The sequence below is a fragment of the Glandiceps talaboti genome, chromosome 2, assembly GCF_964340395.1.
Source record: "Glandiceps talaboti chromosome 2, keGlaTala1.1, whole genome shotgun sequence".
Classification (NCBI taxonomy): domain Eukaryota; kingdom Metazoa; phylum Hemichordata; class Enteropneusta; family Spengelidae; genus Glandiceps; species Glandiceps talaboti.
This window is the reverse complement of record NC_135550.1, coordinates 9833454-9855094: the sequence shown is the minus strand read 5'-3', so window position 1 is coordinate 9855094 and position 21641 is coordinate 9833454. Positions and strand designations below refer to the sequence as shown.

Here is a 21641-nt window from a genome sequence, read left to right as displayed (position 1 = left end):
ACGCGGCATGTTGTATTACGATAGGTTCCTTTGGACAGGAAATAATCTCTTTCATATTGAACAAATAAAACGTGACAGTCAATTTCACTGGGTGATGTTTGCAATTAAAAAGTAATAGAAGGATATGACTCTCCTAGTTCTAGCATACTGTTAGGTTCGAATTTTGTGATTCATCAGATACTGTACATGTACATGTTTGTCACGAGACTTGTCGTGGTATCTCTAATACTGACTACTGTTTAAAACACGTACAATAGTCTGTCACGTGGTCACGACCATCTCTGGGGTACTACTCTGGAAACCATGTTTCACTATTTTGTTAAACTCTGCTCATGAGAGTCAACGTTGGTTATTGTGCGCCACATCCTCTACTTGATTTGTTGTACATCATATATTTCAATTCTATGCAAAATCGACTATAGTGAGATTTGTGAACACTTTTTTTGGAAGTTTTTTTTTTAAAATCCAAAATCATTCATTATCTATAGAAATGTATTCTTGTTCGCACACGCACGTCTTGGTGGAAATATACTATAGGGTCCTCGTCAATTCGTATATATTGATACAAGTACGGTTTACGAGTCGGAGTAATGTAGCCATTAAATTGGGTCAATAGATCGATCATGCCCAGACCACTACTGATCACAGAATGGTTTAGGGTTCAACTAACTTTAAATGTACCACATGAAAGGTAGAAATCACATCAAATGTCAAGTAGGCGATTAATTTCGTTTTGAAGCCACTTTGTTCTGTTGACGAGGTCACGCATTGGGCAATATATCTTCCCCCCCCCCTCCACCCTCCACATTCTAAAAAAAAAGATAAGCCCACAACAACCAGGTTTTAAAACATTTGCGAACCAAACATTGAATAGGCTGGTTTGGTTTGTATGATATGATCGGTCAAAACTGATACTTAGAAAATAAAACAAAAATGATGATTTCAACGTGTAGATTATATTTGTCAAATAAATACAGAACACACTGAAGCTACTACTGCTGGGTTGTATAAATGGACAGGATGTAAAGCTGTTACAACTTTCCCTGTATAGTTCACACGATGCCTACGGGCATTCTGAACATACTATAGGCGGTGATTAAAAGTAATGGTAATTAAGTTTATGGTTAGTTAAAATGTCCATTGTCAATTTCAATTATCTGTGCAAATTTACCCTGAATAGATTGGGATTTTTTTCCCGTTCTGCACGTCACGATGATTGACCATTGCGAATACTGTAATATTGGCAATAGATGTAGTGGGTTCTCTAGGATTAATCGCATTCTCTGTACAACGACGGCAATTTGATGGAGTTTGCCATAAAAAGACTACAGTATCGGATCGGATCATTTCTAATAGGTACTGGATTAAGTTATCATGATTGCTGACATTTACTACAGTGTAGAGTATAAGTTATTTGGTGATTATAATATTGGCTGTTGTTGACAATGAAACATGTACAATATGTGGTCATTAAAACATTCATCAACTGATAAGATCAACTAAACTGCACATAGTTCACAAACATGTAGTGTCTCTGGACTTAATTGTCTAATATGATAACACCGTTTTTTCTAAAATCAATAGTTTTTCTTTAGCTAATTTTTACACTTCTCCCGCTGTAGTCGTTGGAAACATTGTACTACTAGGCATAATGCATGTCATAGCAACAAGGCCCTGACTCAAACACACATAGCTAGAGGAGTCCCCAGACAGAGTTTTGTGACAAATTCTTTAATTCCGCGCAAACTGAATGCGAACAACAGTATTCACAAAAGAAGGCTTGTGAGGCGATTTAGCCAGAGAATTTCTGACGTATTAAATGTACAATAAGACACCCTGAGGCTATGGGTCTTGATCGATCCTTAAAATATTAAACTACCAAATCATAGACCGTCTATAGCCTTGTATACGTGTAGCTCTATAACATTCCCTGGAAGATATATGTACCTTGGAAACAACCTGCCTACATACCTGTTGACGGAGAGATTTACCGCCTGCTCCCTTCTCGAACAACCCTTAGGAGTCCGACATGATTGAACTATTTGTAAATCCGAAGTTAAGCACAATTGTGGACTTTAGAATAAGAGTAAAAATCCGGAAAATGTCTTTGACAACCATCAAATTCCACCACCTGTGTAACAGGTATCGGATGTCGAATACCAGGTGGTTGTGTGAAGTGGTTGGACTGTCTCTTTTACACTAATAAGTCGATCTTCAAATGTTGACACTCATCTTCACGGATACGGGGCGTCGATCATCACAACAGCTCGCGACAGCCCATTGTGTGCGTGCGCACCTGTTACTTTGGAATGGAGGTACTAAAGTCAGACATGAGGGGCACCAAAAGGTCACCCGTGAACAAACACCGATTGTTTACTACAGCGAGTCACAATGATTCATAGACAGCCCACTTTAACTTCATGAAACATGCTACTTAAAGGCGATAAAAAGTCGAACAGAGATATCGGACAAAAAAAAATAGTTTGCGTACTTTCAGACTAGGGAGTACGGTATAGCCATACTTCCCCAGCTTTAAGATAGATTGATCGGCTCTGAAATCCCAAAACAAAGAAATACTTCAAAAGACATTGTGTTGTTGTAAATTGTTTCGGTTAGATAATAACAATGACAAAAGTAGTACAATAGGTCTTCAGTAATTATGTCACGAGTTGGTCAAGGCGTATCGACATGGAAACTGGCATCACATACCGCTTTGCAATCATTCACTACACAGGTTGAATTGGAGGGTTTTTTTTTTTGCATCATAAGTAGAACAAATGTATTGTTTAGACGATTTGGAAAAGTTGCTATTTATAAAACAATAGTGCAGTGAGCAAACACGGTGCACAAAGCTGACATCTTCATTGGGTAACTCGTTCGTTGTCATGGTGATTGATTTTAGTTGACACCATGACCGTACAGTGTTTTGTACGTGAGGATCCCGTTAATTAGACCCGTTAGCACCTTTAATCACATATCCACTGTCCCGTAATCCGTCAACAAAAACGGTGATTTGTCAAGTAGCAGTCAATGTATATCCATGATTGTGGGATAATACTTCCATGATATATCGATAATGTCAAGCTCCGACCACTATAGAGAGATCTGAGTGTCAAGGGACGACTGTAGCCGTCATCGGGACATAGTCAGAACAACACGTGTAGACTCAGATCATTTCTTTTTAGCGGTCTAACGTGTACATGAATGCATTTACAAAATGTGAAGGAGTGATACTAGTAACAGATTATCAGATAAGGAGATCCCGTGGAAGATGATTAGGCCAAACAAAAAAACGTTGTGTGTTCCGATAACCCGACCGACCTTAGTTCGAGCCGATGACCCTAAACATTTTTTTAACAATCAGGTATAAGGAGAGACTCCCCTTATACATGCACTCATAAATGTAGAAATTGTAAGAATTCACTTCTATTTCTGTGTACACTTTTTCAACATTTTTGGTAAAATGATTGGCATATTTCGTTGTCAGTTTTTCTTGACAAAGTATCTTTGGTCATTTTTTAAAACCACTTTCCAGAAACTCCAGGTCTTTTACAAGACTGTAATTAGTTGAATTTACACAGTATAATCTGCATACTGTGTTCGTGTACTACACATGTTATTGTCTGCATGTACTTCTTTTACACCTGATCAAACTATCACAGAATTAACTGTTGTGACTAACGGATATTTTGTCTTAACAGTTTCTCAAGAGCGATACTAAAATATAACAAAATATAATTCTGATCTACATAACCCCATTTTCTAGTCATGTTATCGGAAACAGTCATTTTCTTTCTGGGCTGGGCTACATGTAATTCGAACTACACTATATCTCAATCTTACCCAAATCTGATGTATTAGAATATTCGAGATTTAATACATTTACTTGTATTTCCTTTGAGGAATATTGTTATGCTGTTCTGAGTTCGGCGTCTCTTCCTCTGATCTTCCTAGATTTCAATCAGATTGCACTATCCTATGATTCGCGTTTACATCATGATGTAACACATTTGGTATCCCCGGTAACTGTCATTTTTGCACAGAATCTGACTCGAATGCAATCTGATTATAGAGGAGGCGATCAGGCTAAAAAATGTAAACATGTACCAAGAAGGTCAATTCAGGCAAAATAACGAAGGTAAAATAGCAATGACCGATTAGCCGACATCTACATCGGGTTTTAATCAGATTGACTCGAATGTTACAACGACGTTTTATCCGAATAAAATATCAATTTACCATACGACTCAGCAGTCACACGCTAATTGTCTCAGCTAGTTTACTTTCAAATACTGGAATCGTCGAACAAAGAGGAAAGTAGCTCAAGCTGGAGAGAGAGAGAGAGAGAGAGAGAGAGAGAGAGAGAGAGAGAGAGAGAGAGAGAGAGAGAGAGAGAGAGAGAGGGGGGGGGGAGTCATCATAAAACGAGTTTCTTTGGCAATTAAAGGAAATGATAGTCTAAAAATCCAATCTGTTAAATTTGTTACACTAGTTATACATACATACATACATACATACATACATACATACATACATACATACATACATACATACATACATACATACATACACATACATACCGGCATACATACATACATACATACATACATACATACACACACACACACACACACATACATACATACATACATACATACATACATACATACATACATACATACATACATACATACATACATACATACATACATACATTATATAAAATACAGTGTGTCGCGTTGGATGCTTAGCATCATTGAAACATCTCAAGTTTTTTTCTAATATAATCTTTAAAATACAGTAGAATGGAATAAATTCATTTGCATGCTTACAGTATATGTTTTGGTATTTGAAAAAAGGCATGTGTGTGGTTCTATTGGATTGTAGTCATTATGTCACAATGTCACGATTATTCTCAATAAATGTTTCAGGTTATTTCTTTCACTTGTGTTTGAGGCCCTCAACGACAAGTTTAGCTTGTAATGATACCATTGGATTTACTGGGGCATCTTGAATACACGGGCTTGAATATTCCTTCTGTGTAATAATCCTCAGAACCTAGCCATAGGGACACATGGTCATGTTTTGGTGGTTTTCTCGATTACTTAGTGTAAACAAATGTTGTTACCATAGTAATAGACTATAAATTATTATACAGAAATATATGTTCCATTTCAGTACTGATTTTGCGATGTACTACAAGTCTTATCTTACAAACTTCATGACACTGCGCATGTGTCAAACTCATATGACGACGAATGACGACGTTGTTATGTGGTACAACCAGTATTTGGATATACGTTTTCTTCAGTCTCAAATTTATCAAACAGTGCCATCATTGCGTATATTCTAAATATTTCCAAACCCACAGCTAGTTTATTTTGATGACAAAAATGCACACACACACACACATGCAACGCACGCATGCACACACACATACGCACGCACGGACAGACAGACAGACAGACAGACAGACAGACAGACAGACAGACACCAATCTGCTTACAATCTGATGTGGTGAAAGCGGCTAGATGCCTTTATTTACCTCTATATTTCCATCGTTTTGTGTCGTTTGTTTTGTTCCGAGTGATCGCCGCCTTCAAATTAGATTGGACAGACACCAGAATGGCATAAAGTGTCACACACAAACATCCCTTCAGGCACACACATGTACGGTATCCATGTGACATGTTCCCAATATTTTTTTTTCAAGCTGTACAAACTCTTTTCTTATATATGTAAGACCATAGTAACATTTTTTTTACAGAAACCAACCGAACGCGTGTACACGTCGGGCGCTAAACTATGAAATATTCGCTTACACGCTTGGTTTTCTACAATGGAGACAATACACGATGAGAGATTCGAATATATTGCCAATACATGGTTACCCGTGCCTTTTTTTTGTGGCAGACGCTATATGTCCGTACATGTGGCGTTCTTTTTACATCGTTTTCTATGCGGAGTCATACAATGTACTACTAGTAGTGTGTAGTCTATCAGATTGTTGTTCAATGATAGTTTTACATCTCTGGTATGAATAACGAATAGCAATTGAATGATTCTAACAATAGACAGTATTGTCCTTGGAAACCTTGAATGGGATAGGTGAGAGGTTGAAATGCTCTCAAGCATGGAAATGTTGACCCTTGCATCCCCATGGTTGCAAAACATCATGACCAGAAGGGAAATGTGCATTTAATCATTTATAGGATGGGCTTCGATATACTGTGTGCAAAATCTCTTGGTCATCATATAGGCAACTGCATTATGTCATAATAATTACATATTGTGCAATATTTTGAATAACCATAACAAAAGCGAGGTCAGTAGGACCAATTAGATTGCGTATTGTTATCTGCATTGTCCCTTATATTTATAGCTATATACGCTTACGTGTATTTGCGGGTCTTCCTGGGAGTTGACAAAAATGGCGACCGCATTGCACGTTGGTAGCATGGTAACTCTGGTGATTGTTTTAGTTGCATACTATTACAAGAAAAATGTCGACGCAGAGTTTAAGCAGAATCTAAACAAAGTTACCAACAGTTTGTTGAAAGCAGAACAAAAATACCAGGTGGCACCTAAAACTCGAGTAGCCGTTGGGTTGGGTGGATGTTTCGATGTCCGAGTTGATTCTTTGGACCTGCTCGACAAGCTCGGATTTAATGCCCCGGATGACCCCAAACATTACGACATGATAGAGTCTATGACCCAACTATTGAAAGTATTCGCATATTTTTTCAAACATGGAGCTGCTGGCGAGTATGTAACACTTTTTATTTTTATTTTGATGGTTTCAATGATATGAGTTCCTGCTTAATTAGTTATTACTATATTACTATGCACACGTGTACACAAGTGGTTTGTTGTGTGTGATCAATCAAGCAAAATACACAACCCTCGTGATGATATGGAGGCAGGGTGGGTGAATGTATGTCCTCTAAATTTTAATTATTTACCTCTGCAACAAAAGGAGCGGGAGGGCTAACAATTGCATAGCACAGCATACTTTATACAGTATACCACTGTGATACTTCAATTCACAAATTGCTATTAACATGTCTGCTTATTTCAGTCCATTTGTATCTCTATCTTTCGGAGACTACCTTCTTAGGGTTGTGTTCTTTGTAGTGATGTTCACAGCTTTATTGGTGAATGCGTTATAATTTTAAACGAAGATCCTTATTTTTGTCATGTTACGTTTGATAGCCTGAAAAATTCAGTCGTGTCCACACCATAAATGGACCAACGACTGGCCATTGACCTTTCAGAGTATACTTTTGATTACAAACGACATTTTAAATGTAACTATTATCTGTCATCACTTGGAGAGACTGGTTCACGGTAAAACACCTGTTGATAACCTGGGAGCAACCTACAGTTTAATAGCTGATGCATTCACTAACTACCGAGTCCCAGACCTATTCTTTAAGGCTTCGACGTCTATTTTGCATCTTGATGACTTTTGATAGTACAGGTAGCGACAATCATTTTCTCGGTGTCGCTCTTCCACCCTATATCTCGCTGGCATGACATTCATTTTCTCGCTTGCTCTGAAACACTTATCTTAGAACTCTTCTCTATTTCTTAATCTTACACCACGAGAAATTTTGTTCGACATTTTATCTTATAACTATTAGACTTACACAATGCTTTATACATGGGATGTTTTCAGAATATTATTAAGATGCTATTAATTCAACTTCTCTATTTCTTAATCTTACACCACGAGAAATTTTGTTCGACATTTTATCTTATAACTATTAGACTTACACAATGCTTTATACATGGGATGTTTTCAAAATATTATTAAGATGCTATTAATTCAACTTCGATTCGTATAACACAAGTCATGCAAATGCATTGTACGACCGACATGTGTAATAACGCCACTTTTATTACAAATGTCGGCGTTATTACAAATGTTGGCAATCATTACAAATGTCAGTTGTACAGCTCATGGGTTTAGCAAGTTATAACTCTAAAAAATGCGTTTATCTTTTTAGACGATATATGTCTGATAAAGATTCTTTCCAGAAAGTGATGGATGTTGCTAAAGTGCTACCAGATACACAACAAGCACTTGGAGGCAATGCTGCTTTAATGGCCAACAGACTTGCTATCGAAGGCTGCGACGTTTTGCTGGGAGCGTCTATGACAAATGATCTAAAGGAGGAACTTAGAGAGGAAGTACAAGGTAGATATTTCTCAGCCTATAGACATTGCAACAGGCAGATTGATACACCTTGGAATACAAACTATGCATATCACACACAATCTTTAATAGACTGGCACCGGCCCTTTTGGAGATCTTCTTATTCTCATAATCAAATGTTTTGAGTTTATAATTCAATTTTAGTTTGTTTTTTTTAAAAAGAAAATGTCCTCAACTTTGTTATAAGTTTTTCTCTGTTATTAGTAGTCCTCAACGCTCTCACTCGACTGTTTCGCAATCACTCTTCCATGTTATCATTCATGTTTTGTAGTAGGTTTTTAAACAAATACTATATTTAATTCAAATAAAGACAGAAAATAGCCCCGTGACTTGAATAAGTATAACCTCATCTTTAGAAGTTCGTCCATTTCCTTATTACCTGTGGGAGGCGAGGAGACAGAAGTATACAAAGCCCGCCCCTTGCGGTAGGAAGATGATCACCCTTTGTTTTATGACTGTAAATCGTTCTACAGCACGTTTATCAATATAACCATAATGTCATCATTATTTTGACTTCAGTGGCTGGTAATATTCTGTCAAAGGATGATATTCATTTCAGTTTGGAATTTAAATCCGGAGAGACTTGGGGAAAATACACAACGCCAAGATCAAACAGGTTGGAGACTGAATTTATCATAGTTGAAATTTCATCATTTTAATAATCTGTTGGAAACATTCCAGATTAAAGATTCCATGAATAACAGGTGGTGTTTATTGTGTTGCTGCTATGAATGTGTAAAATATGTAGTCATATACTGCACGGTTCTCACATTGCTTAATACATTATCATCATTGTATAATTTCACATTTAGTATGTTGAGGTGGATTACATAACATATCATGATCGCAGATTTATGATGTTGATGAATTGATTTTTAAGTTGGACCACACACACACACACACATACACATACACACACACACACACACACACACACACATATATATATATATATATATATATATATATATATATATATATATATATATATATATATATATATATATATATATATATATATATATATATATATATATATATTTATTTATTTATTTATTTATTTATTTATTTATTTATTTATTTATTTATTTATTTATTTATTTATGATTAATTCGTACTAGGCGTGTTTGAATAAGTTGTAATTTTGTTTTGTATTTTTAATGGTAGGTTTATTATTCATAGTGATGAAGCCAATCCAAGGCTTGATGCACTAGAAGCTTTTCAAGAAAAATTACCAGGATTTCAAGCACATATGCTTGTCATTGGTGGTCTACAGATGATGGATAGCTTCCCATCAAGTAAGTTTTTACCTGAAAACGACATAATATATTACAGATTATCAGTAAAATTAATTAATGCAAAAGAGTGGTACCTATGAAATGCATATGTCGATTGGTACCGGTTTAGTCTATTTGTAAAACGCGGCGCAGTTTTCAACGCGACACCAATTATTCACAAATATCATGTCGTACTCTCTAAACATGACGCTTAGGACGCGTCGCATGTGTTCAGTTTGGTCTGGTTTCCAGAACACATGCATGCTGTGTACTTCCTCTGAGCAAATACTCTGTGTTCAAAAAGTGTTACTACAGTGTGCCGATGCGTCAACAGCGTTCTATTTCATATGATTTTGAACATATGTTGTGTGTTCAAATAAAGACACCATATGTTCTAAATCTGAACACATGCTTTCTAATTTCCTTTCTGAACACACACACTGCATTCAAAGTGTTGCAATTAAGTGTTCTAGTATGTGTTCAATAACTGAACACATGAATTTATGAAGAGTGTAATGATTGGTTTATTTCGTACATTCTAAGTTTTGAATTATTTGTACATGTACCTCATTACGTCTCTATGCGCAGAAAAGAAGATTGATAGGATAAAGGCCTTGGGAGATATGCTGAAAAGCGTTCCTGAGAAGACAAGAATACACTTTGAGTTGGCATCCTTTGCAGAGGAAAAAATGATGAATTATCTCATGGACAATGTTTTGCCTTACTCAGATTCACTTGGTATGAATGAACAAGAATTGGCCAACCTTCACTCACTGATGAACTATGGCAATGTTACCTTGGTATCAGATGCATACCCTAGGGTAGCAACTGTGCTAGACCAAATGAGAATGATATATAATTTACTACACAAGACCCCTAAAGTCAATGGTAAAAGACCACTTACAAGAATTCATACACACACACTTGCATTCCAAGCTATTCTGACAGAAAAAAATTCAGCCTGGAAAAATACCATGGCTGCAGCTGCTAAAGCATCTCTGACAGCATTTAGATATGTGTGCCAGTCGAAAGAAATAGATACAGCTAGGGTAAGGCTTATTATGGATGACTCTTTTTCAATATCAAGACAAGCAGGAAGTAATAGAATGTATTTTAAACCTGATAGACCTGTATCATGTTGGGATGAAGGCAGTTATGAAATTTGTGTTTCTCCAGTACTTGTCTGCACTGAGATTATCCAAACAGCCGGAGGTGGGGATAATGTATCTTCAGCTGGGCTGGTTTTGCAAATTTAAACAAACTATTCTTTGTGAAACGTAAAAAACAGGAGTGTTTTACTTTTCTTTATAACGATAAGTGATCCCTTAGAACTAGTGAAAGATAGTTTCTTGACTGACCCCTTATAAAAAAAAATAAAATCTTAGGTTAATAGTCACCCTCCTAACTTAAAAAAAAATTATACATAAGAATTAGACACTTTTATATATTTTTACATGTGTTTTAGTATTTGAATAACTACTAAAGGCTAATAAAGCTAACAAAGTATTGCTACAAAGAGGGTTTTGTCTTGAATACAAAAACACTGAATTTTTGATTATATATTCATGTTTCAAGTATACCAATGATTCCATTAAACTGTAAGATATGTCGTGTTGTGCAGCCTTGTAAGGCTTCTAATTCACGACACGAGTGCTAGCTGATACACAGTGGGGCACGAATGTAATATCTTACGGACTGTGATAGATTGCCGTTTTGAGTTGAAAACCATCATTTGTGTGTATGGCGCAAAAAAAATAATTTTGAGTATAAAAAGTCTTTTGCACAGAATAAAATATTGTCCTTGCAATAAAGAGCTAGCACTGTGTTGGTTTTCCATGTTTTCTATCATACAAATCGTTTATGTTTTGTGTAACAGGAATTGTTTGTGTGTGTCTACAGTCACGTGGAATGTGAAACGTCAGCCCTGTCTAACATTACATGTAAAAAAAAATTGCATAATTTTACTACCACATAGCACAACTTGTACTTGCCTTGTCAATACCAAAATTTTGATCAGAAAGGTTGGTGTCAAAAGAAAGTTCTCGTCAAATTTGTTAAGTTAGCGGCAATTATTAAACACCACTCCAAGTGGGCCGTTGCATTAGTTATGAATGAACCTTGTCAGATTATGGCAAGTGGTGTTATAAGTTCGTTCGTTTGTTTATTGCACATTATTTTTGTATATATGATAACACTTTACTCTGTAGAAATCCGTAGATTCATTCACTCACATACAGGGTTATGTTTTCATAAAAGTAACCGTGTCTTTGGAATTAGAATAAAGTTATCTGGCAAACTTCCCAGACAATCATAACAGTTATCTTGTGCATTTTTATCACCAAAGACAATACATGCATAGGAGTTTATTAAATATGTCATCGAAGGGAGTTCATTGATGTCAGCTTTTTTGTAAATAGTTTGAACGGTAAATACTATGTATGATGTCAATACATGATGTGTATTATAACTGTAGTTCTTGCCGAATGTCTTTTATTTCTATGTAAATTTGTTTTGGGGTCCACGTTTATAGGTGTTCGTCACCTGTGTGGACTACCTGACTTCTGCCAAAGTTAAAAAAAATAAAATAAAGTGTGCTTTGATAAGGACACTTTCATAAGTTTTGATTAACTTCAATACAATCGGTAAACAGGTAGATACTCTTGTCAGACAATTGCTTGATGATTTCTTAGTTTATAATTTTCCCAACTTCTGTTGATCTAAAATTGGAAAACTTGAAAAAAAAATTGTCAGCGAACGTAGATTATTCACTTTCTTCACCTTTGTAAACGGGTTTTTTTTTATATATGTAAAACTTTCAAAATTCCTGTTTGCTGACAGTTATTACTTTAACATCAGTGGGGTTTGGCTGAGGAATGAAGAATCTGGGTCAATATGACTAGGGTTAAATAGGCTAACATTTGCCTATATTCTCAGATATAGCCACGTCATCAGCTCGACTTCAATTTGCGCTATTCATTTGTATTATAAATATTGTATATAGCGAAAATACGGAAGTAACCGGTTTACGCTGGATAGTTGAGGGTCATCTCACGGCATATAGGGGGCCAACTACGATATAGTGTAACTCTATCGTGTGACATTTAGTATATCATTTTTCTAAACGATGGCATGAAATTCATATTTTCGGTAAAACATTAATTTAAGGCCTATTATTAAAGAAATTAACTCGGAAGGAAAGTTATTACAATTTTTTCTTTTTGACATTCTTACACACCCCCTTACTAATATAGAACATCCCAAAGATATGAGGCCCCTGTTCGTTCTACATAAACAACAGTGAGTTGGCAAAATGGCGACCGCGTTGAAGGTAGGAGGCGTTGTGTCTCTGGCGATTGTTTTGGCTGCATATTACTACAAGAAAAGTGCGGATTCGGAACTCAGGGACCAACTCTTGAAAATTTCTAACAGTTTGTTGAAGGCTGAGCAAAAATACCAAGTTGCCCCTAAAACGCGAGTCGCCATTGGGTTGGGTGCGTGCCTTGATGTGTTCGTCGATTCAATGGAGCTGTTCGACACTTTTGGATTTGAGCCCCCGGATAATCCTGAACATTATGACATGATCGAATCGTCAACTGAGCTGTTGAAGGTGTATACATATTTTTTCAGGCATGGAGCTGCTGGCGAGTATGTATTTAATATACATTTTAGGTTGTGGCATTACATCATTATCAACTTGCTGGGTAATTAAAACTTATTTGTGTGAACGGGGAGATCCCCCTATTTACCTCGTGAGAATGGCATACTTTCTTCAACTTATTTTGCTGAAATATCATTAATTATATGTGAATGGGAAAAAGCAGCACTTACTTTTCAAAATTAGCATGCTCAAAGTCGTTTCCTAAATAGTTGTTACAAAGAAAGTTCAAACGTTCTATGTTGTAGAACAGACACCTATTGTCGAATTATTTCATAATCATATTTACGAAATTCAAGTTGATGATCATGATCAAGTTGTTCATAGTTCAATCATTCTGGATCCATGCATTGTCTACGGGAGGTTGTATTCATGACATATGCAACTGTATCTAATATCTGCACTAAATGGAATTTTGTCAAAAAATACACAGACGATAATATAATGAATCATATTGATACCATAGTTCATTGATTGGTCCATGTCTAGCATGCAGTATTGAACATCTCAGTATTTCTCATGGTCGTTTGCAACGACATGCATGCCTACCACATGATACCCACATGCCTGTTTAGCCATTTTCAACCTCCGTGGCCGTGGTTCAACCCGAGCGAGACGGATGAGCTCGCTGACGTCCAATGGAATGTTGGTCACAATACATTGTAAAGGAGAAGGCGACATTGAAGATGTTGGAAACATTACTCAAGTGATAATAATAACTTCTCCTTTTGTGGCCAACTGTTTGTTTGTTTGTTTGCTTGCTTGCTTGCGAGCTTACGAGCTTGTTTGTTGTTTGGTTTAGTCGTAACTTTCCCTTTTCTAATAACCCAGGGCAGTATGCATAATAGGTAGAAGTGGAATTTTTTTAATTACCTATTTAAATACACATTATAAATTATACATGTCTATACATTCCAATGTTGAAACATGACAGTTGAATAACAATTTGTTTTCATACATTCATGTTCATTGTGTATTATCTTCCATCATAGTTATATTCCAGAGATGTTTTGTCACTTAAGTTAAAGCATTTAATGTCTATGCTTAAAACATGTTTCGTATCTTCCTGTAGACGTTACATATCAGACAAAGAGACTTTCAAAAAGTTGGTGGAAGTAGCCAGAGAATTACCAGATTCAAGGTTAGCGATTGGAGGCAATGCAGCTGTTATTGCCAACAGACTTGCTATCGAAGGCTGTGATGTTCTGTTAGGTGCTTCTATGACTGAAAATTTAAAGAATGGCCTGAGAGATGAAATACAAGGTACACACTTTTCACTATATTTGTTAAAATACCCAAATATCCAAATATTAATCAGATATTATCCTGACCTAAATTTCTGTACAGATACTAAAGGGTCCCAAAGTTATTTTTGTTTTCTTGCCAAACAACAACAACAACAACAACAACAACAACAACAACAACAAAAGCCAAAGAGGAATCACTGGCACAGTTCCAGTTCTCTTTTATACCTTTGAGCACAATCCAAACAAACAAACAAAACTATCAGTAAGTAAATGTTAGTGGCATAGCAGCATGCATGGTACAAATTATGTAAATGCAGTACGTTATTTGTTCTTCATGGGGAAATAGTCAGAGTACAATGTCTTCATGTACTTGAATAAATGACCCCTGTATTAACTAAGAAACAATTAATGCAACAAAGATAATGCTAAGAACTCGGGTCGAAAGCAATAGGATTTATCCAAGTATTTTGGTGCAGTAGAAAGTTTAATTTATTTGTAACGATTCACGTGCACAGGTGAGTCTTCATCATAAAGGTAATGCTATAATCTGAAATCTCTCTAGAAATAGCCACAGTAATGTTTACCACTGGCAAATATTATTTCCAAGGAAAGAAGCAAAGCTTACAAGTTACAATGGATAAATACATGTAATAAGTGCTTTAGTTTAAGGCCCTTGTATTACATTTGTCAAAAAATTGTGATGAGTCATTATTACTATTATAAGTATCTCCTGTAGTATCAAGTCTTTAGATTTTTCAAGCTCGATTGTAAATGCTTCATGTTCTAACTTTTTCTCTTTCAGTAACTGGTGATTATCTCTCAGAAGATGATATTCATTTATTATTAGAATTTAAGTCTGGGGAGACGTGGGGAAAATATAGAGCACCACGGGCCAATAGGTAAGAACTCAGTAATGCTGACAGTGACAAGAGCCTTTTCCATTCTTTACAAACATTTTTTTTAATCATAATGATTTCCCAAGAGAGATTCATGCCATCCTTATTAACTGTCAGCATATTATAAAACAATGTTGACCTTTCAAATGTATGAGAATTTTTTAGTACAAGTGACTGCTATGGCGACTTCAGAATGTACTATACTTACAACTGTATAGAATAAACTGAAACATTTGTGAGTGGTTGCACAGCTTTTCTTGGTTTAAGTGAAATTTAGTATTAATTACCATATGGTATGTATTTTATTTTGCAATCAGTCCTGATAACATAACCAAAATGTGATAATTCATGTTTCATTTATCACAGGTTCATCATTCATAATGACCAAGCCAATCCAATGCTTCATTCACTAGAGGCTTTTCAAGAAAAATTACCAGGATTTCAAGCACATCTTCTTGTTATCGGTGGGCTACAGATGATGGATAGCTTCCCTTCAGGTAAAATTAGAAATTAATATATACATGTGTATACATGTGGCTTTGCTGCAAGCACTAACAAATTCTGTAGCTGTAACTACATGTTTTGGCATGATTTTTTTTTTAGTTTTGTGCGGTATACTGAGTTTATATTGTTTTTTCATACTGGTTTTGCTATTTAAGGCATTGAATACCTTGAAATGTAGGAAGGTAAACCTGGTAAAAGTTGCATAGATTTCCATACATTGCTGTATAAGTTTGCTGTTTAAAATAAAATACCTGGGGGAACTCAGGTAGATTTTACCTGCTAACTGCCCATTTCAAAAAACTTAATAATACATGAGTTGACATGCATATCATATTACAGTTTTACATCAACAACAAAGTGGTTGGTAAAGTGCACAATTAGGGATAGTGTGCTGCTGTAGATACAGCTATTTGTATATTTCCATCTCATAAATTAAACACTCAAACAATGAAAAATGCAAATGTGTTACTGAATCATGTGAATGAATACCTATTTTTTCCACAGATGTTTCAACTATATAAAGTTGTTTCAAACAATATGACACATTGTTGGTAGGGTTTGTGAAATGTGCTTCTTTGAACACTGTCTTTACATGTGTTATTTCTTTGGAAAATTGAATTGATCACCAATATATTCATCGTATAGTATGAGACTTCGATATGTTATCATCATCGTACTATCATATCAAACATTCATTAAAGAGTATTCCTAATGTATGTTACAGATAAAAGGATTGATAGGATAAAAGCCTTGGGAGATATGCTGAAAAGCGTTCCTGAGAAGACAAGAATACACTTTGAGTTGGCATCCTTTGCAGAGGAAAAAATGATGAATTATCTCATGGACAATGTTTTGCCTTACTCAGATTCACTTGGTATGAATGAACAAGAATTAGCCAACCTTCACTCACTGATGAACTATGGCAATGTTACCTTGGTATCAGATGCATACCCTAGGGTAGCAACAGTGCTAGACCAAATGAGAATGATATATAATTTACTACACAAGACCCCTAAAGTGAATGGTAAAAGACCACTTACAAGAATTCATACACACACACTTGCATTCCAAGCTATTCTGACAGAAAAAAATTCAGCCTGGAAAAATACCATGGCTGCAGCTGCTAAAGCATCTTTGACAGCATTTAGACATGTCTGTCAATCATCACAAATAGATACAACAAAGGCAAGGGTGATTATGGATGATTCATTCTCTACATCACGCCAAGAAGGAAGCAAACGGATCTATTTTAAACCCGATAGACCTGTATCATGTTGGGATGAAGGCAGTTATGAAATTTGTGTTTCTCCAGTACTTGTCTGTACTGAAGTTATCCAGACAGGTGGTGGGGGAGATAATGTGTCTTCAGCAGGGCTGGTTTTACAAATCTAAGCAAACTTTTACATGACAAGGACACAGTGATAGCAATAATTTAGGGAGGCTGAAATGGCAGGTGTTGACATGTGATTTATATTTTCATTTTCAAACAATCACTAAATGAAATGTTCCATACTAATAACAATCAGGTATTTTTATTTTATAAGGGAGCTAAAAATATCCATATCAACTCAAGCTATTTTTGAACACAAGGTCATGTGGCTTACACTTGTGGTTTACTGGTAAAGCTATTTGCACTGTTCTACATGTTTACTAAAAAGATTTTAAAACAATGAAAGCTTCTAATTCTGGAAACCCTTGAAAATGAGGAAAAGAGTTGTTGGGATCAGCAGTCAGGGTAGTGGTATAGTTTATCATAATCATAATTTGACAGTTTTTATGTTTTATATTAACTTTCAATCATGTGCCTAAAATGAATGCAATATTCATTGATGGATATAGTGACATAATTTCCTTGAAATTGTGTTTAGAATTGTTTAAGTCGTCAAAACGCTTCTTTTTATAGATATTCCCAAGACTTCAAATTACATGAAACACAAATGATGTCTTTATTTTTTTGTTAGAAATGTTATGACCCTTGCATTTACTTCTTATTAAAGTATACAACAATAACTATGACTCTGTAGTCGGGGCTTCGGATTACTGAGATAGACACAAACTAAAACTATTGTCACAATATGTTAACTTAATACAACAGTGATAAGCTATTGAATGGATGTTGGTTTAATTATAGTCTCACTAGGGATTCAAGTTCCATAAACTTGCAGTGCAGTGTTTTGGGACTTCCAATGTTTACACTATCTTAATCACAGGAACTGTTATCATCCACTTGTGTAATCTACCACATCAAACAACAGTACTTTCAGTTTGTGTCTATCGTAGTAAACTGAAACCTTGCTTACCAGAGTAATATTATGTACATGACATTTGAAAAGGGGCAATATAGCAAACGATAACATTATTTTTGTAGTTAGTAAAAATTAAATATGGTGTGTCATTCAGCCCAAATCAGGCTTTGCTTTGAAGCGTTATCTGACAGGGTGGCACAATATGTCATAACTTATGGACTATGTTTTATCAATGGCTTAGCTATTGAGATAAAGAAGGTTTAAAAGTGTAGAACATTAGCTATTTGTGTTGGATGATACAAATCAGATTCATTCTAGTAGGGAGTCTAATCATCCAAAGCTAACCATAACTAAAACTCCCTATCTTGAATACATGTGTGTGTCATGTTGTGCCATCAGTTCACTGTTCTACATTCTTACCAAACCATAATAAGTATACTTTTAATTAGAGTTTGAATCAGTACTTATAGCCAATTCAGGAAATAAAACTTTTAGAGAAAAAATAACGTGGAAATTGATGCTGTCCTCGTCACGAAAATCTATGATGTAACGACATGCCCTACATTACAGGTTATATTAGTATAATTCCAATCATGACATTCACAAAAGTAGAACACAGAATTCCCATAGACTGATCACTTCTGTAGCCCTTTTGAACTCAATAAATATCAAAGCCATATTACGTATATTGTAGCTCCTGTATGTTATTTGTATTTATATATCCATATTTGGGTATGGAAGGCAGAGATCGAAAAAGAAATGTTCTGTAATAAAGATCAGAATTATATTGAAAAAGTTAATTCCCTCTTATGTGAATGTATACTCTATGCAATAACATTCTATGTGTTTACAATATGATTTACAGTGCAAAGTTACAGTAGCCTACCAACACTTTGCTTTTGTTTTTTTATTTGCCAATTTTTGATTGCAATTTGTGTATTAATTGTACTTTGCAATTATTAATAGTATCAAATACACCAATTTTACCTTTTCTTTACTCTGTGACTGTATTGTTGAAAACTTGTGCGATGTTTTGGCCAAACAAACAATATGTCTAAAAGCAATGTATGTAGTAAATTTTTCAAGAAATGTAACTGAAATTTATTGGAAATACAACTTGTTAAGTTAAAAGCTGCCTAGTGCCTGTGTCATGGATTTTACCTCAACTGTGGATGTATAGTATGGTATGTATGCTAGTGCTGTGTGTGTGTGTGTGTGTGTGTGTGTGTGTGTGTGTGTGTGTGTGCATGCATGGACGTGTGTATATGAATGTGTGTGTACTTGTTTGTTTGAATATCATCAACCAGTCAAAAACCACTAAACTAATTGCTATAGTATGGTACTGAATTACATATAAATAAAAAATGGTGTATGTAGCATGATCTTATCCATATTCATCAGGACAAACGGTGGGCTAGCATGTCTTTTAGAACTGACTATGCAAAATTCTATCCAAAGTATCCAGCAACAATTCCTTGGCTTCTGAATAAATGTGTTTATTGGCCAAAACGTTAAATTGCTTTTTCTTACAGTTATACATATAGATTGAAATAATTTCAGAACAAAAAAGTTGTGCTTCAGTGACACACTTCAATGTTTTATGTTCTCATTTTGCTTAAAATATTATTCTAAATTGAAATAAAAAACCTAGAACTTTTAGACAAATTCAAAGCTGGTGAAAATAAATTACACCATTTTCAGAATGGACCTTCCAAATGACAATCAAGTCACCTTGTCACCAACAATTCTTTGATCTGCCTTTGTTGAGCCAATCCATGAAAATGACTCCCCTGCTGTTGACTATGGACAAATTTGTTTAGATTCCTTTGTTTCCCTCTTTTACTTTTGTCTAGTTGCTAGATCATAGTCCCTATATCTGTAATAAAGAGAGTCTAATCCTAGAGTCAATATGTGTCATATTTTTGTTACTATGATAAAATGAATATCAAAAGTCAAAAGGTGATAATTGTCCTTGTTAGTTTGGTGATTTTGCCAATTACAATAATTTCAAAATGATAATTTTTTTTTCATGGTGGTAGATGGATCCCAATGGTTGGTTTAGTTGTGTAAAAATGAAAGAAGATGATGTTGCAGTGAATACAATGTATTTATCAGGCCAGAGTTTATGGTTTAGAAGAATTTTCACATCGGATTCTTATCTGTGCTTTCATTTTTGTGTGTTGGGGAAAAACAAAGGCAGAATGGTCAGATAAGAAATGAGAAAAACTAAACATCATTCTCACCTCATATTTGAGTCTTTCCAACTCTAAAGGAACCAAGTGCAACAGCGATAGGGCCCAATTCTTTCAGTAAAACCCGTAGGCATAGGTGGAATTATTGCTCAGAACCATGAGCTCAGGTCTACAGTAAGCCCAATGAAATGGAAATAAAGAAACAAGAAAAATTGTAAGCCTACACACTTGCTATAAAAATGCATATACCAAGGGTAATTCTTTTTAGTCCTAAATTTTCATAGGGGACTCAGTGGTACCAATCTATTAAACTAATTAAGTGTGAAAAAATAAGACTAATATTTACACATAGGTGTATCATTTGATACTTGGGCTACACAAAGTATTTAAAAAAAAAAGAATTAGGACCTAGGCTGCCTATAACTTTATGCTCAAGAATTGTGCCTTCTTCTGCTTTGAGAAAATACTGCTGGAATAAGCTTGGAGTCAAAGTAGTTTTTTGGCAAAACTTTAGGGAGCTCTCGACTTTCAGAATTTTTATCTTTAAACAAACAATGATAAATATACGACAATGCACTTAACTTATATATACATGTAATAGCATTTTCAGCTTAACTTACGTACGAACTTGGTGTTGAACATCGGATATCAACTTTTTTATCACATTTTCTGCTTAGTTGCTCTTCTTACATGGCCTTCTTACGTCGGGTGGAAAATATCGTCTGCTATGAACTTCCCGTGATGCATCTAACTGCGCAGTACCCTGCGCAGATTGACATTGTTTCAATCAGCGCGAACAAAATGGCAATGAATCGACACAGAAGTGCTACCCACATTCTCTGTTCCGTCAACTCGATATTTACAAATACGAACCAGTAGAAAAGCTAGTCAGTTCCGTCGTTTGAAGTCCCTTCATGGGTTTCGGATCAAATCTCAAAGGTAAGTCGCTCAAAATGTATATCGTTCGTAAGCCTTGCAGTACGTCTTCAGTTCAGATCAAAACATGTGAGCTATTAAAGACTCTTGCAGTAACGTCGGTATTGGAGCCTAATGTTATTATTTATGGCCTTGAGACAGCACCGGTGCTGTATTTTTAAAGGTTCTGAGCAGTATTTCGTCAGATTATCGGGTAAATGTCATCCAATATACATGTATAGACTTAGTGTAATAGTAACAGCAAGTCTTCTGAGCTGAGTAAGGTATTGCACGTACAGAATTCTCTCTTGCCATATCATACATGCATGTGTGTGTGTACACTGTGTCACAGTCCCCCTATCTACAGCGGGACTGTGTTTTCTATGAGGGGAATAAATGTACGAATTATTCAAAATACTTACCCAGTTGAGGCTAATATTACAGTCAATGTGACTATGTGATCAAATATGTAGTATACACATTTAATTATA

The 21641-nt window shown here is 35.4% G+C and overlaps 2 protein-coding genes across 2 annotated transcripts; both read left to right on the top strand.

The window, feature by feature from the left end:
* Window positions 1-6430: 6430 nt before the first annotated feature.
* LOC144453612 (ADP-dependent glucokinase-like) lies at window positions 6431-10887 on the top strand. The gene is made up of 5 exons (XM_078144934.1): window positions 6431-6765; window positions 8010-8200; window positions 8738-8834; window positions 9386-9516; window positions 10084-10887. The coding sequence occupies exons 1-5, from the start codon at window positions 6431-6433 to the stop codon at window positions 10749-10751; spliced, it is 1422 nt and encodes a 473-aa protein (XP_078001060.1). The 3' UTR covers window positions 10752-10887.
* Window positions 10888-12805: 1918 nt separating this feature from the next.
* LOC144450181 (ADP-dependent glucokinase-like) lies at window positions 12806-19112 on the top strand. Its single transcript, XM_078140764.1, has 5 exons — window positions 12806-13140; window positions 14223-14413; window positions 15200-15296; window positions 15660-15790; window positions 16522-19112. The coding sequence occupies exons 1-5, from the start codon at window positions 12806-12808 to the stop codon at window positions 17187-17189; spliced, it is 1422 nt and encodes a 473-aa protein (XP_077996890.1). The 3' UTR covers window positions 17190-19112.
* The last annotated feature ends 2529 nt before the right edge of the window (window positions 19113-21641 follow it).